At 36.2% G+C, this 13,619-nt stretch overlaps 1 protein-coding gene across 2 annotated transcripts in view; it reads left to right on the forward strand.

Moving 5' to 3' along the window:
* The window catches only part of LOC121327889 (mannosyl-oligosaccharide 1,2-alpha-mannosidase IB-like), a 109,624-nt gene that overhangs the window by 38,938 nt on the left and 57,067 nt on the right, over window positions 1-13,619 (forward strand). For both annotated transcript variants that reach the window (XM_041272198.1, XM_041272199.1), the window contains exon 4: window positions 624-720. In XM_041272198.1, the coding sequence (XP_041128132.1) occupies window positions 624-720 (97 nt within the window). The remainder of the gene's footprint in view (window positions 1-623; window positions 721-13,619) is intronic.

The following is a 13,619-nucleotide window of genomic DNA, read 5'->3' on the forward strand; positions in this document are numbered from 1 at the left end:
GAAGAAGTTGCACTTTCTCTGAAAATAAATTCAGTGTGCCTGAATTCCACTGTTTCACAGACCTAATGTCATTAGAGGTGAACTTATTGAAGTAAGGGAATAAACATCTAGTCTCACTCTGGAAGAGTTTCTTTAACATCCCCTTTGAGGGGAGCATAATGTGCAGTTCCACACCACCACAACTAATCTGCTGATGTTTCATCAGCCATTTCAACTTACAATATTTTCAGTGTATAGGAACTATTCAGTAAAAGTTTTAAAATATAAAGATTTTGTCCTTTACACTGTAGACAAGTGTATTCTGTGAAAGGGGGTTTTGTAAAGCCTACTTGATAAATGTGTTGGTGACCTGGCCTGATGTGGCTGCCATATTCTGTTGTATACAGATTGTTTGTTAGTTTAGTACACAGCTATGTTCTATGATTACCTCAAGTAATGTTCCATTACAGGTGGTGTCCGGTAGAAATTAACAACTGTATTTCTCTGCCAAGTTTAACATCTGGATACATCAATGCTACAGATCTTTTTCACATGTTCATTTTACTTCATGTTTAGAAACCATTCAGTTATGCGTGACATTTTTCTGTGCTAGCTATTAAGTTACTATTATTTTCATATTGCAGATGATGAAACATGCATGGGACAACTACAGACAGTATGGCTGGGGGCACAATGAGCTGAAACCTCTAGCCAAGAAAGGACATTCCACCAATATCTTCGGTAGGCTGTTTTGAATACTTTTGTAAATTTTTGTGTTTTTTTTTTTTTAGGGAGGGCAAATCTTAATACCGGTTTCACAGGAAACAAGTTAGCTGGGAAATAAAGTAGCATTTGCCTTTTTGAGTATTTCTACGCATGTTCGAATCTTAGAGTTTAAAGGCAAGTTTAAGCCGTCAAGTTTTCATGTCTGTGAGCATTTATTTGCAGAAAATGACAACTGGTCAAAATAACAAAAAAGATGCAGTGTTGTCAGACCGAATAATGCAAAGAAAATAAGTTCATATTTATTTTTAAACAACACAATACTAATGTTTTAACTTAGGAAGCACCCCCAGATGAGTCCAATTTTCAGCTTTGCCCAACACCTGGTCATCTAATGGTTAGACAGAGACCTGGAGAGGCCTACAAGCCACAGTGTCTCGCACCCACTGTGAAATGTGGTGGAGGATCGGTGATGATCTGGGGGTGCTTCAGCAAGGCTGGAATCGGGCAGATTTGTCTTTGTGAAGGACGCATGAATCAAGCCAAGTACAAGGTTGTCCTGGAAGAAAACTTGCTTCCTTCTGCTCTGACAATGTTCCCCAACTCTGAGGATTGGTTTTTCCAGCAGGACAATGCTCCATGCCACACAGCCAGGTCAATCAAGGTGTGGATGGAGGACCACCAGATCAAGACCCTGTCATGGCCAGCCCAATCTCCAGACCTGAACCCCATTGAAAACCTCTGGAATGTGATCAAGAGGAAGATGGATGTTCACAAGCCATCAAACAAAGCCGAGCTGCTTGAATTTTTGTGCCAGGATTGGCAAAGTCACCCAACATCCATGTGAAAGACTGGTGGAGAGCACGCCAAGACGCATGAAAGCTGTGCTTGAAAATCAGGGTTATTCCACCAAATATTGATTTCTGAACTCTTCCTAAGTTAAAACATTAGTATTGTGTTGTTTAAAAATGAATATGAACTTATTTTCTTTGCATTATTCGGTCTGACAACACTGCATCTTTTTTGTTATTTTGACCAGTTGTCATTTTCTGCAAATAAATGCTTTAAATGACAATATTTTTATTTGGAATTTGGGAGAAATGTTGTCAGTAGTTTATAGAATAAAACAAAAATGTTCATTTTACCCAAACACATACCTATAAATAGTAAAACCAGAGAAACTGATAATTTTGCAGTGGTCTGTTAATTTTTTCCAGAGCTGTGTGTGTGTGTGTGTGTATATATATATATATATATATATATATATATATATATATATATATATATATGCAGTATATGTATTCTTGTATAAATGGTTATACCCATGCACATCCTACATGCAAGCATCATTCATACAGTATCAATGGGACCCAGCTGTCTGCAGTGACCTTTGTGTTCTTGTAGAAATGGTTATACCCATGCACATCCTACATGCAAGCATCCAGGATTCATACAGAATCAATGGGGGGATAGGCTTCATTTTGAAATCTAAACAGCAGTTGGTCTAAATACTGGTGCCCTTTATCTGCCCTTTAATGTATTGGGACGTAACACTGGAATTAGGCATAAAACAATAAACTATCATTAGGATATTTAAAGAGGTTGACAGGGATGGAAAAAATAAAACAGTACTGGGATGTTGAAATAAAGCAGCAAATAAACAAACAAACAAACAAATGGTACTATGAACAAGAGGTGTGTGTTTCCAGATCTCCTCAGATGTGGTTAATCAAAAAACGTAATAATCTTGCTGTTTTACAGAAGAAAATTACAGTACAACAAGGAATGGTCACGTGTCCTCCCCCCAACACCCTTTTCTCATAGAGCCAGTGCTGCCCTGGTCGCTGACAGTGTAACAGCTCTTTCTAATTCCTTTTCCAATACCTTCTATTTCTCTGCTGAAAACTCATTAAGATCGCCTTCCTTGCAGACTATATGCTGGTGGATTTATGTTTTATTTTTTACATTTCGTAACAGATTGCATTCACTCATTTCTTTTAGGATGCAGGACTAAGCCAGTATTGATCATGACTCTTGTTAGGTGCCAGTCTTCCCGTCTGTCTTTCTAACCTTGAGAAAAAATAAAGTCCTAACTTTGAATAAAAGATGATGATCGTGCTTTGTCTGTAATTAGAGTGAGGATGTGTTGTCCGTGACATTGTGCTAAAGGCAGTTATGGCGAGACATTGGTTTGAACCAGCAGATTCCATTTGCCATTTTCAAAAGAGCATACATTGGCTGTATTTGTCTTTTTTTTTTTTGTACTACCCATTTTGGTTTTCTTTTGTGTTCTGATGACAGGGAGTAATAACACTACTCTTAATATAGACAGTAACTGCTCCTAGCTATACAGCACACTGCTGTGACAATGTGACTCTCTCTCTCTCTCTTTACATGTCTGAGGCTATTATCATTAACAGTTCCGAACTGTGAGCCTAAAGATATTTTTATCTCTACTGACTTTTGAAGCCAATGATTATTATAATTCTTTTTATTCTTATTATACCTACTGAAGGGCAATTTTCTTCTAAACTGTGTTTTACAGCCTTATTATACACAGTGGTGTTACGAGACTTGTGTATAACAAGGTTGATGATAAACCTGCTAACCTGCTTTTTAAAAACAAACTCTACGACCAGTACGGTACATGAACGCAATAAAACGGTCACTACCAAAACAAACTACAAAAGCCTGCAGATTTCAAGTTTTATCTGGAGAAGACCGGAAGAAATATAATGAAGAGCAGAATAACGCAAGCACTTACAAAAACAATAAGCGACATACATTTACAAGAATTTACCTAATGCAATAAAGTTTAATAAACAAATTGAAACAACTTTCAATAAGAAAATATTCAGACAACAAACAAGCAAAAACATACAATACTTTGGTGTAAATTGCCCTTGAGCTTAGTTCCAAAAATGAAAGCCCAGACAAGGAGATACTAGTCTACATACATGTTGCTAGAAAACTGTAGAAAGGGAAATTTTTTTTTGTAGAAAGTGAGGTGCAAGCTACCATGTTTCAGGCAACTTTATCAAAGGAGAGGTTTTTATTTTAGTTTGTAGAAGCAACATTAAACCATAGGATTAGTCAATCAATGAAAAGTCATGTGACTAGCTATCTCGGCGAAGCTAGTGTGGAATGTCATCCGGAAACATCTCATGATCGATTTTTGGGTATTGTTTAGGCATATAAAAGTTATTTAACTAGTCTTCATTAACTAGCCATATATATATTTGATGTAAATGCACCACGCTTCTGATAATTGAAGGTAAACAAAAGAAACTCACTGTTACAGCAACACATTCCAAAATGGTTTCTAAGTAGCTATTTAAGAACTGCACCATTTTTAATCCGGAGACACTGGCACAGTAATTAATGTACTATTGATTAACATAGAACAGTACTGCATAGGTTTAGGTATATTTCTGTGATGATTTTGCCAGCCGCATGCTGATCTACATATGAAGTACAAATGGCATAATTCCATCATGGAAAATGTAACATTGTATTGGGCGCGGAAGTTATTAAAAAATAAAAAAAAAAAAAAAAAAAAATTAAATAATAAACAGAAGAAAATATTCCAGTTCTATTTGAAAGCAATGTTGGTAGGATTAAAGCAGAAGGTATTATAAGCTTAGTGTATATGAATTATTGCCATATGTGTTGAAATACCATCAGAGAAGACAGTAATTTTCACATCATGTTGACAAATATTTACCAGTCTATATCATAGTTTTGTCAGTCAGAATTTTGAACAGTTGTATAGATCTTTTTCAAACCTGTCGCATCGCCTCTGTGTCGCTTCTGGTGTGTGTGGTCATGTCGCCAATTAAAAGATCGCATCACGTCTGGTGTGTGGAGACCTTCCCAAATGAAGCAGTCCTGTTGAATATTCATTTGTTTTGTTGAATATTCATTTTGCAGCATGGATCCTCGAGTAAATGCAACAAACATTAATTGAACAAACAGTGAAATTCCTCAAGGATATACCGCAATATACAGGTAGTGGACAAAGAAATGGAAACACCACTGTAAGGTCACTTAATAGTGTGTTGGGCCACCACGTACGGCCTCTGTGCGCCGTGGCATAGAGTCTACCAGCCTCTGGAATTCTGCAGCAGGGATGTGGCACCATTCTTCCACAACAAAGTCAGTCAACTCACGCCTGGTTGATGGAGGTGGAAAATGCTGTCTCAGGCTTTATTCCAGAATATCCCATAAATGCTCAATTGGGTTCAGATCTGGTGACTGAGAAGGCCATAATTATAGGCAGCCAGGCCTGTCCAGCATTTTTATACATGACCCTAAGCATGCTGGGATGTGATTTGCTTAATTAACTCATGAGTCACACCTGTGTGGAAGCCCTTGCTTTCAATTTACTTGGTGTCCCTCATTTACCCAGGTGTTTCCATGTTTTTGTCCATTACCTGTACACATTTTGGTTAAACTGAGTCAGCCAGCTCACTCTTTCTTGAACTTGTGGGGGACTTGTTAACGGTGGCTCTGATAGACCAACAAGTATACATGCTTGTGTTCTATTTATTATTCCCCCAAATGTACTGTAAACATTACAGAATGAAAGATAGGTTGCTGAACAAGCTACTATTGGCCAATACTATAGAAAATGTTCCAAGGCAGTGCTCTGAATTACACAGTTATATTTTTAAACATCATCCTGATTAGTTTCATATTTGTATTCACACATTGTGGAAAATATCATACATCAGCTTTATCTTTGGACTGACAAGCATCGTAGTGTATTCAGATTGTGCTCCTGCTCCCTCCTGCAACAGTGTTTGTTTTCTGTACCCTTAATACGACACTCGCTTCAAATCACCAGCATTGTTGCAGGAGGGAGCAGGAACTGGACACACTGCAATGTTTAGAACAAAACATCCCATTTGGGGGAAAAAAAGGAATTCAGTTGATTTGTACCCATGATGTGTGAATGAATATATTAGTACAATTGGGATTATGTTGAAAAAATATTGTTGTCATTCTGACAACACATGATAAAGATAAAGTAATGCCTTTCTTGTAATGAGGTTAAGATTGATATGTATTAACACAGTTTGAGTTAAGAAATGGGCTTATGGGTTTTATGATTTCATAAAGAGAATCTTACATTATACCACACCAACTGTACTTGTGTGTAGTTCTGCGTCAAGACCTCTGAATGTGCTCTGGAACAGTGAGAGATCAGAGGCACCAGATGACTTTGATTGGTAGCTAAACACCATCCGCAACAGAGAACTGTTTTGTGAAAATAGATTCACATCCAATTATTACTGCATATGTTCTTGTCAAGACCTCTGAAGCCATACATTGGATTTTGGTAAAAGTTGCACAGGGGAGTATGATAAAAATGTGTCTTTTTACTTTGATACAGTTGATAGGCCTTTGGGTCAGTGGAGCTTTATCACCTGTGCAATAACATACATTGTTTTTTCACAGTGATGGATAGATACGATGAAGATCCATTCAATAAAAACTCAGACCATTTTACATACTTCCCCAAACAGCCGTCAGATTTTCCACTTGTTGCCCTGGACTTGAATTGTATTGCACTCGTTCTCATGTTTCACCAGATGTAACTAATGCAATGTTAGTGTCACAGGATAATTGGTCGGGCCAGAAATGTCATATTACAGCACCTCAGAACTCAAAAAGCAACGCACTGTAGATTACACAGTAGATTACACACGTGTGCTTCTGATATGCCATAAATCTTCAGAAAATAACACTGTATAATAAAATAATCTTGTGCATCAATGTGAACATAAAGCCCATGCTAAATGTGTTCTGCTAAACTGCTTCCCAGTTATGGTTGGCTGGATCTCAATTAAAGGCCTACAGATTTCTGGTTGGATACTTATAATAAATCTGTTCAGTTAAGAGCAGATTGAGCAGGAGACTGATTGCTCACATTTTTGGCACATCATTGTTTTCATAAAACTGAAATGGCTGACTCATACTGTCCTAGGAAGAACTTTTATGTATTGTCATTGGAACCTGCCTCCTCAAAAGATAGATACAAATACAATTATACTGTATACAATACTGTAAATACTGTATATAGTTTAATACTGATAATAATTTACAGACACCACAGTTTGTTTTACTGTCGGTTCCATTGCTTATTTGCTGTCCTAGATGCATATCAACCTATAAAATGCCATTACTGAAAGTGTGTTATTTTTAAGTGAAAGTTAGTCAGATTTATGTAGAAAGATTTTATAATTAACTTTTTTTCAGACAAAAACATTTATTATTACAAAGCAATATTACATAGATTAATTACAAAGCAAAAGCACAACTGAGTATCTGATTCTGAAGATGCTGAAGAGATGCCATTTAGGGGCTCGTAACTCTAATCAACAACAGCGAAGGTGATGACTACTACTGGTTTAGGAGTGGAATCTGGCATTTTTATCATCATCATTGGTTTATTTATTTATTTTTATTATTGTTAGCCTGCTGTGTGTGCGCAGCTGATATCTAGAAGATATCTGAAATATTTGGAAGACCTGGTATCTCAAACATGACCCCTTTTTCAGTGTTCTTCCCCCCACCTCAGTTCTTCACACACTTCCTGGAGCATTCACCTGAGGCAGTGAGATAGGCAGAGACAGTTGAGAATGATAGAATGATAAATTACTGTTTGTATTGTAATTAAAACCCGTATTGTAATGCATGAGATGCTGGTTGACGCACAGTCTTTTTTTTTTTTTGTTTGTTTGCTTTGTTTATTATTAACTTGAGAGGACAAGGATTATAAATGCATTTGGATTGAACTGCTCTTTCACCCCTTAAAGAGAGTCTGCTAGTTACAGGGGAAGATTTCTGAAATAAGACTGAATGTAAAGTATACATACATTAAACTGGTAATGAGCAACATATATGAACTAGTTTATGGATAAATACCCACTAGGATTGATAATGAAATGCATATGTTGTTTTTCAGTGTTTCTATCAAACTATGTTACAGTAGTGTTTTGTAAAGTATCCTGTGGCTAGCCATAAATACCTTTTTAAAGATCTCTCCAGTAATCAATCACAGAGCAAATTTGTTTGAGTTGCATCCATCTCTGAGCAGCTGTGCAATCTAAGCCTTCTATTTATCAAATGTTGCAGGTTGTCAATAAGCATGCAAACTGATGTGCACCGGAGGCAGAACTTATGAATTTGTTAATTAATTTGACAAGGTCGTAGGCTTGCAAGGTGTTTGCCCTATTTGCCAAATTTGTGAAAACAAGTCTGATCTTAAGCCTAGAGTGCCCTTAAGGCAACCTCTGGAAGTTGGTTTGCATGCCTGCGTTAAATAATGCAGCTATCCAGCGATAAGATTATATTTTAAATGCTTTTCTAGTTGTGATGCATCTTAGAGCCCAATTCTATTACATTTCAGCTAGGGGTAAAAAATAAAAATATGTATTTGTTTTTATTCTCTTAATGCAAATTGTAAGGAATAATAATAATAATAAAAAAAAATACAAACAGCAGGCAAATGCTCATGGTTTTCTAAATCCATTTTCCCCAAGCTACAAGTACAGTGAATTTAATTTTTTGATGACATTCTGTCAAATAACAGATTCAAAATATAAAAACCTTGAGACCATAGAATTTTTTTTTTTTTTTTTTTATAAACGTTAACTCCTGATTTCTGACCTTTTTTACCCATTTTAAATGTGTCACGGTGGAGGATCATCTACTTTTAATGCTACTGTAGTCTACGAATGTTACTTTAAAACTGTGGGGGAATGTAAATTGATCTCTAGATTCAAATAATGCTTGACTTATCAACTTCTTTAGCATTTGATTGTTTAATTAGAAGAGATCAAGATATGATTTTTTTTTTATATGATTTCCAAAACAGCCAAAGGACAGTGCCAATTCGGCACGTTCCTCTATTTTCTAACTGATTTTTTTTTTTTGTCATTCAGTGGATGTAGCAATGTGATACATTATATGATAAATGCAAAGGTAAAGAGAGCCTAATCTGTATATACTAAAATAAAATGATCATGAAGGACACATTCTGGTAAAAGGCAAAATGTTAAGTATGCTAGGGTAGCATATAGTTCATATCAACTTTAAATAACACTTGCAGTATTTATCATTACAGTAACCTATTTGGTGGTCTGCAAGTTATGTTTTTGGTTATGTATCATGATTAGGGCTGGGGTTTAGTCACGGTGTTTGCGGTTGTCACGGATTCCGTGTCTTTTGCTATTGTCCTCGATTTTTGCTTATGTGCGTGACTTGCGGGGATGTCAGTAAATGTTCCATCTGTATGCAATTTTATTGGAAAGTGTTTATCTTATTAACATTAAATTTCAAATGTTTTTTTTAAAAAACACGTTTGTCGTTTATTAATTCGAATAGCTCTGACACCGTACTTTGCTCAGGAGCCGTTGCAGCCCTTGACGCTGACAAAAATGAGGACATGTTCTCTCTACCACAATGCTCTTAAGGAAAACCGGCATTCCATTGAGCCAACAAACCTCTCAACGTACAGCATGCTGTACCCAAATAAAATGTGAAAAGAAAAATACAAAAAACAGTGAACTTGTACCACAACAGATGAAATCAGTGAGCATTGTTTTTGAACTTTTTGTCTTCTTTTTATAATTGGATTTTTGCTGTCCTGTCCTGTGGTGTTTTTCTTCTCCAAAAAAAAAAAAACTAAGCTCTTCGATTTAAATACTACTTGAATATTATGTTAACAGTTCATAAATTCACTGTTTGTCTGTGTCAGTGTGCGTGTACTATACTGACTGCCAGCATTCACTGCAGGACATACATTTGAACAGTTTTCTCTTTTTAATTTAAATTATTGTGCCACTTGTTGTTTAATTGTTGCATTTAATTTAATGTACATGTCTCTCGTCAGCCCCACACCCTCTTTGTGCTATCCTTATGTGTTATGTGTGTTATGCTTCCTGTCTGCTTACCCTTTCCCCTGTCTGCGTCTTTATTCTCCGCTTAGTTCAGCGCTTATAAATGCTACTCTTAGTTTATTGTCACCGTTGCAGAGCAAATAAAAAAGAAACACATAGAAATTGCATTTGCTTGTCTCATCCTTCTTTGCTGAACCTGTGCGCCCCAAGCGCCACAATATGCTTTTATTACAGACAGTTCATTTTTTGTTTTAATCCCCACGACTTTATTCTCCCTCTGTCATTTTCTCTGCGATTTTGAATCAATTTTTCAATCATTTTTGTAACCAGAAAGACCTATTGAGATTGCATTTTCCTTGGGGTGGAAATACAGGCAGCAAACAAGCTGTAGATAAAACTGGTTACAACAGCTTAGTATAAAGCAAAATACAGGATGCTGTTCATGGCTTTTTTTTCTAAGCACTGAGGTTTAGATCTTATTGTCAAGGGGCTTTCAAAATAGCAATACCTTAATAAAGCACAGCTTGTCTCGAGGAAAATTTGATGGTATGTCCCGATTTTGTAAGTCATTTTTAACTTCTACTAGCAATAGCCGTCTCCATATCTAGTTCATACTGTAGCACTATGTTAGCTGTACATTCACAAAATACTTTCACAATGAATGACATAATAAGCTGGATTTCATAAAGTATAGTCTTTAATACTGGTATGAGAATCTGGGGATACAGTATATGTGACACTGGTGATCCTTTTAAATTTACTGCAGGGGAGTACTGTATAGGCTACTGATGTACTTGTTGGCTACAGTAGAAAGTTGCAAGTTTATCATACTGCTGCTCGGTACATGACATCTTTATCACATGGATGACAGTCCTGTTCTCTTCTCTGTGTATTTATCTGTCTCTTTTCTGATCGGACTGTTTGATCTGAAGTTGGTACATGTACAGTATGTTAAAAAGATAAAACAATCTCCAACTTATGACTGTCTCTCATTAATTTTTTGGTGCTTTGTTTTCAGCTTATGGTGATTAGAAAGTGTTGGAGAGATCAGATTGAAGAGAGAATTTAAGGACAAGTTCTAATGACTACTGTGAATAGCAATGGTGCCTGCTGCTTATACTGCCCTGATTTTGCACAAAATTGGGCTTCGGTTTCAGGGTAGTGTACACTGTTGGATGTAGTTTTAAATTAACCATTTATATATAATCTTGATTTCTGCTTTTGCTGCAAAGGCTCTGTAGGCAAATACATTACATGCGCCTGGAACATTGGGGTAACTAATGGAAAACTGTTTTCTTTTTTGAACTTACAAGCGGAATATGGTAAGTACATGATAGAATTCTGGAGCAGTGTAGGCAAAGGGAATAAGCTGTGGTAAATGAAATGACATAAAGAAGGAAACTGCCCGTTTACCCCTAGTTGTGCCTGGGGGTTGTACTTTTTAGCATCCTGAGATAGCCAAGTATAAATACTAGCATAGAAGAGATGCTTCTTTGAGATACAAGATATGTCTTGAAGCCTCCTGAACTCCGGAACATTATGGAGATCATGCCTGTCTTAATCCCAAAAGAATAAGTCAAACTGGCCATTTACTTCACTTCCATTATAGCTATCACTATATTATTGTGCATAACGATATTGTTCAGTAAGGATGTAACTTTTTATCAATGTTTCGGGTTTAATTCTTAATCACTGTTTGGACATCGATCATTATAAATCATAAAAATAAGTTTTGTTACAGATATGGACAGACAAAAACATGTGTCATTGCGATCCCGCATCACAGAACATTTACTATTTTAATGAAGCACTTTAAATCTGTCAATCCTAAAGCATTGCTTGCTTACAGCTCCACGCTTTGGACAATACTAGCGTAGGAGTCTGTTGTACTGGGACTCTGGTCTCAATTGGAATAGAAACCCCCTGTGACATAGGCTGCCGTGTGTACCACGGTAAGACCCTTCCGTAGCCACCAAAGAGTTGCTTCATTGCATTAATAATAATAAAAAAAAGTATAATAGACAGCCGCCAGTCTCATCTGACGAAATGTGGCACTTTTTGGTGGCAGAAAACAACATTCTGGTAATAAATCCAGATCATTTAGAGATTGTTTATTAAATTACTGATGCGTTTGTCTGTGCTTCAAACCATAATCCGCAAACCGACAGGTCAGTCATCTCAACCCCAGATCAGGTACCCAGACCAGATCAGGGCTAGTTCATATCAGAATGCAAAATGAGAATGCTGCTTCCCTGTCATCATTTATTCTGTTTGTTTAAAAAAAAAAAAAAAAAAAAAAAAAAAAAAAAAAAAAAAAAAAAAAAAAAAACCTGTAGGAATAGTGCATCCCTCAGTGCTATCTATTGTACATATGTTGCATTGATCGACATACAGACCCAAAGGAGCAGCATGTGTCTTTGAAAGCCAACAGTCTTTTTTGATTGAAAGAAATACCCATCGGCGAATTACATATAAATACTGTATGTATGAGCTAAGATCCCTTTATTTGAAATATTTATAATCCTCTTACATCAGTGGGATTTAGTGTTAAGCAAAGACCAAGGGAGCTAATTGAAAAGAAAAAAAACCCTGAAAGTTCTCAATGTGTACGTTTGTACCCTTGCGAAATAGCTTCTTGAATCCATTCCTTATAGAATGGTTTTGTTGATTTTTTTTTTTAAATTAAAAGCATTCTTTTTTGCAAGCATTTTATGCACAGTAGTTTTAGTTTTTTTTTTTTTTTTTTTTTTTTTTTTGGAGGGTGCATTTTATTTCTCAAACTGGAAAGACTATCAAAATGATTTTAATCTTCATTCTCTCTTCAATTTTGCTTTTATAAAGTTGCAAAAAGAAGCAAAGTGTAACCTGGCAGTTTAAATTAAGATCAGTTTTCAGCCTTAGGGAAACGCTAGAATTAATGTTAAAAAAGCAAAACAGAACTGGATTTAAGGAAAGGCTATCCTATCATTACCATACTGGGGAAAGGAAAAGACTAAAGAGTCCTCTTAAAAGGTCCCTTTGGACACATCATTTGCGTCTGCTTATAATGTGGTGTAAGCCACTATGTTATCCTCTGCTGACACTGTGTCTGAGTATAGAGGATGCCACGTTTGTTTTGTAAACGCATACAGTATTTACCATTTGGTAGATATTCTTAACCTGTGCTACAACCAATCCATATTATTTTTATGGTAAAACTTCACTGCTGCCAAAAATCATCTACTGTCTTTATTTTAAGTGCCATAATTATTATTATTTTATTTTTTTTGCACTAATGCACCGATTTGCACTATTCCTGCTATAATGAGATGATATGGATGTGAACAAGAAGAAAAAGAGGTTGAATGTGTTTTGACATTTTACGGTCAGTAGTGCATGTATTTTGCATATCACAGATTTGAAGAACTTCTTTAGTTCTCTCCCTATGTTTAATTGTGACTGTTCTTCAACATTGTTCCCTTATTATTACGCTTTTGACTTGGGGAGCTATGAGTAATGTAGCTGTCGCCTGGGGTTTAATGAACCTTTCTGCATCACTAACGCATGAAAGTGAATGTGTTTATAGAGTAAGGTGTTGCTCTTATATGTTTCAGTGCAGATATGATTTGTAAACAAGCCCTGGACAAGGGTGACAAAGCCAGCAATCAAACAGAAATGCAGGCAATGTTATGAACAGGATGCAGTGCTGTGTAAATACAACAAGGGTTTGTTTTTTATTTAACCTGTTGCCATCCAAGCTATCAATTGTTACCATCTTGAATCAAGCAAAAGTAAATTCTACAGTGTTTTACTGCATACTTTTTTAACCCTACACTTTAAAGGCATGCCTATAGTAACAGTGTGTTTGAAATGCATTTTGTCACAATCACAAGGTTGCAACAAGTGTTTCTTTTAAACACTTTCAGTTGGCAAACACCTAGAAACTTAACTTCATAACTGTTTTTTTTTTTTTTTCAATGCCAGACCTTCCTGAACACTCAGGGGCTGTCTTGTCTACTGTTGAGAACTCAA

Source organism: Polyodon spathula, chromosome 15, assembly GCF_017654505.1.
Source record: "Polyodon spathula isolate WHYD16114869_AA chromosome 15, ASM1765450v1, whole genome shotgun sequence".
Taxonomy (NCBI): domain Eukaryota; kingdom Metazoa; phylum Chordata; class Actinopteri; order Acipenseriformes; family Polyodontidae; genus Polyodon; species Polyodon spathula.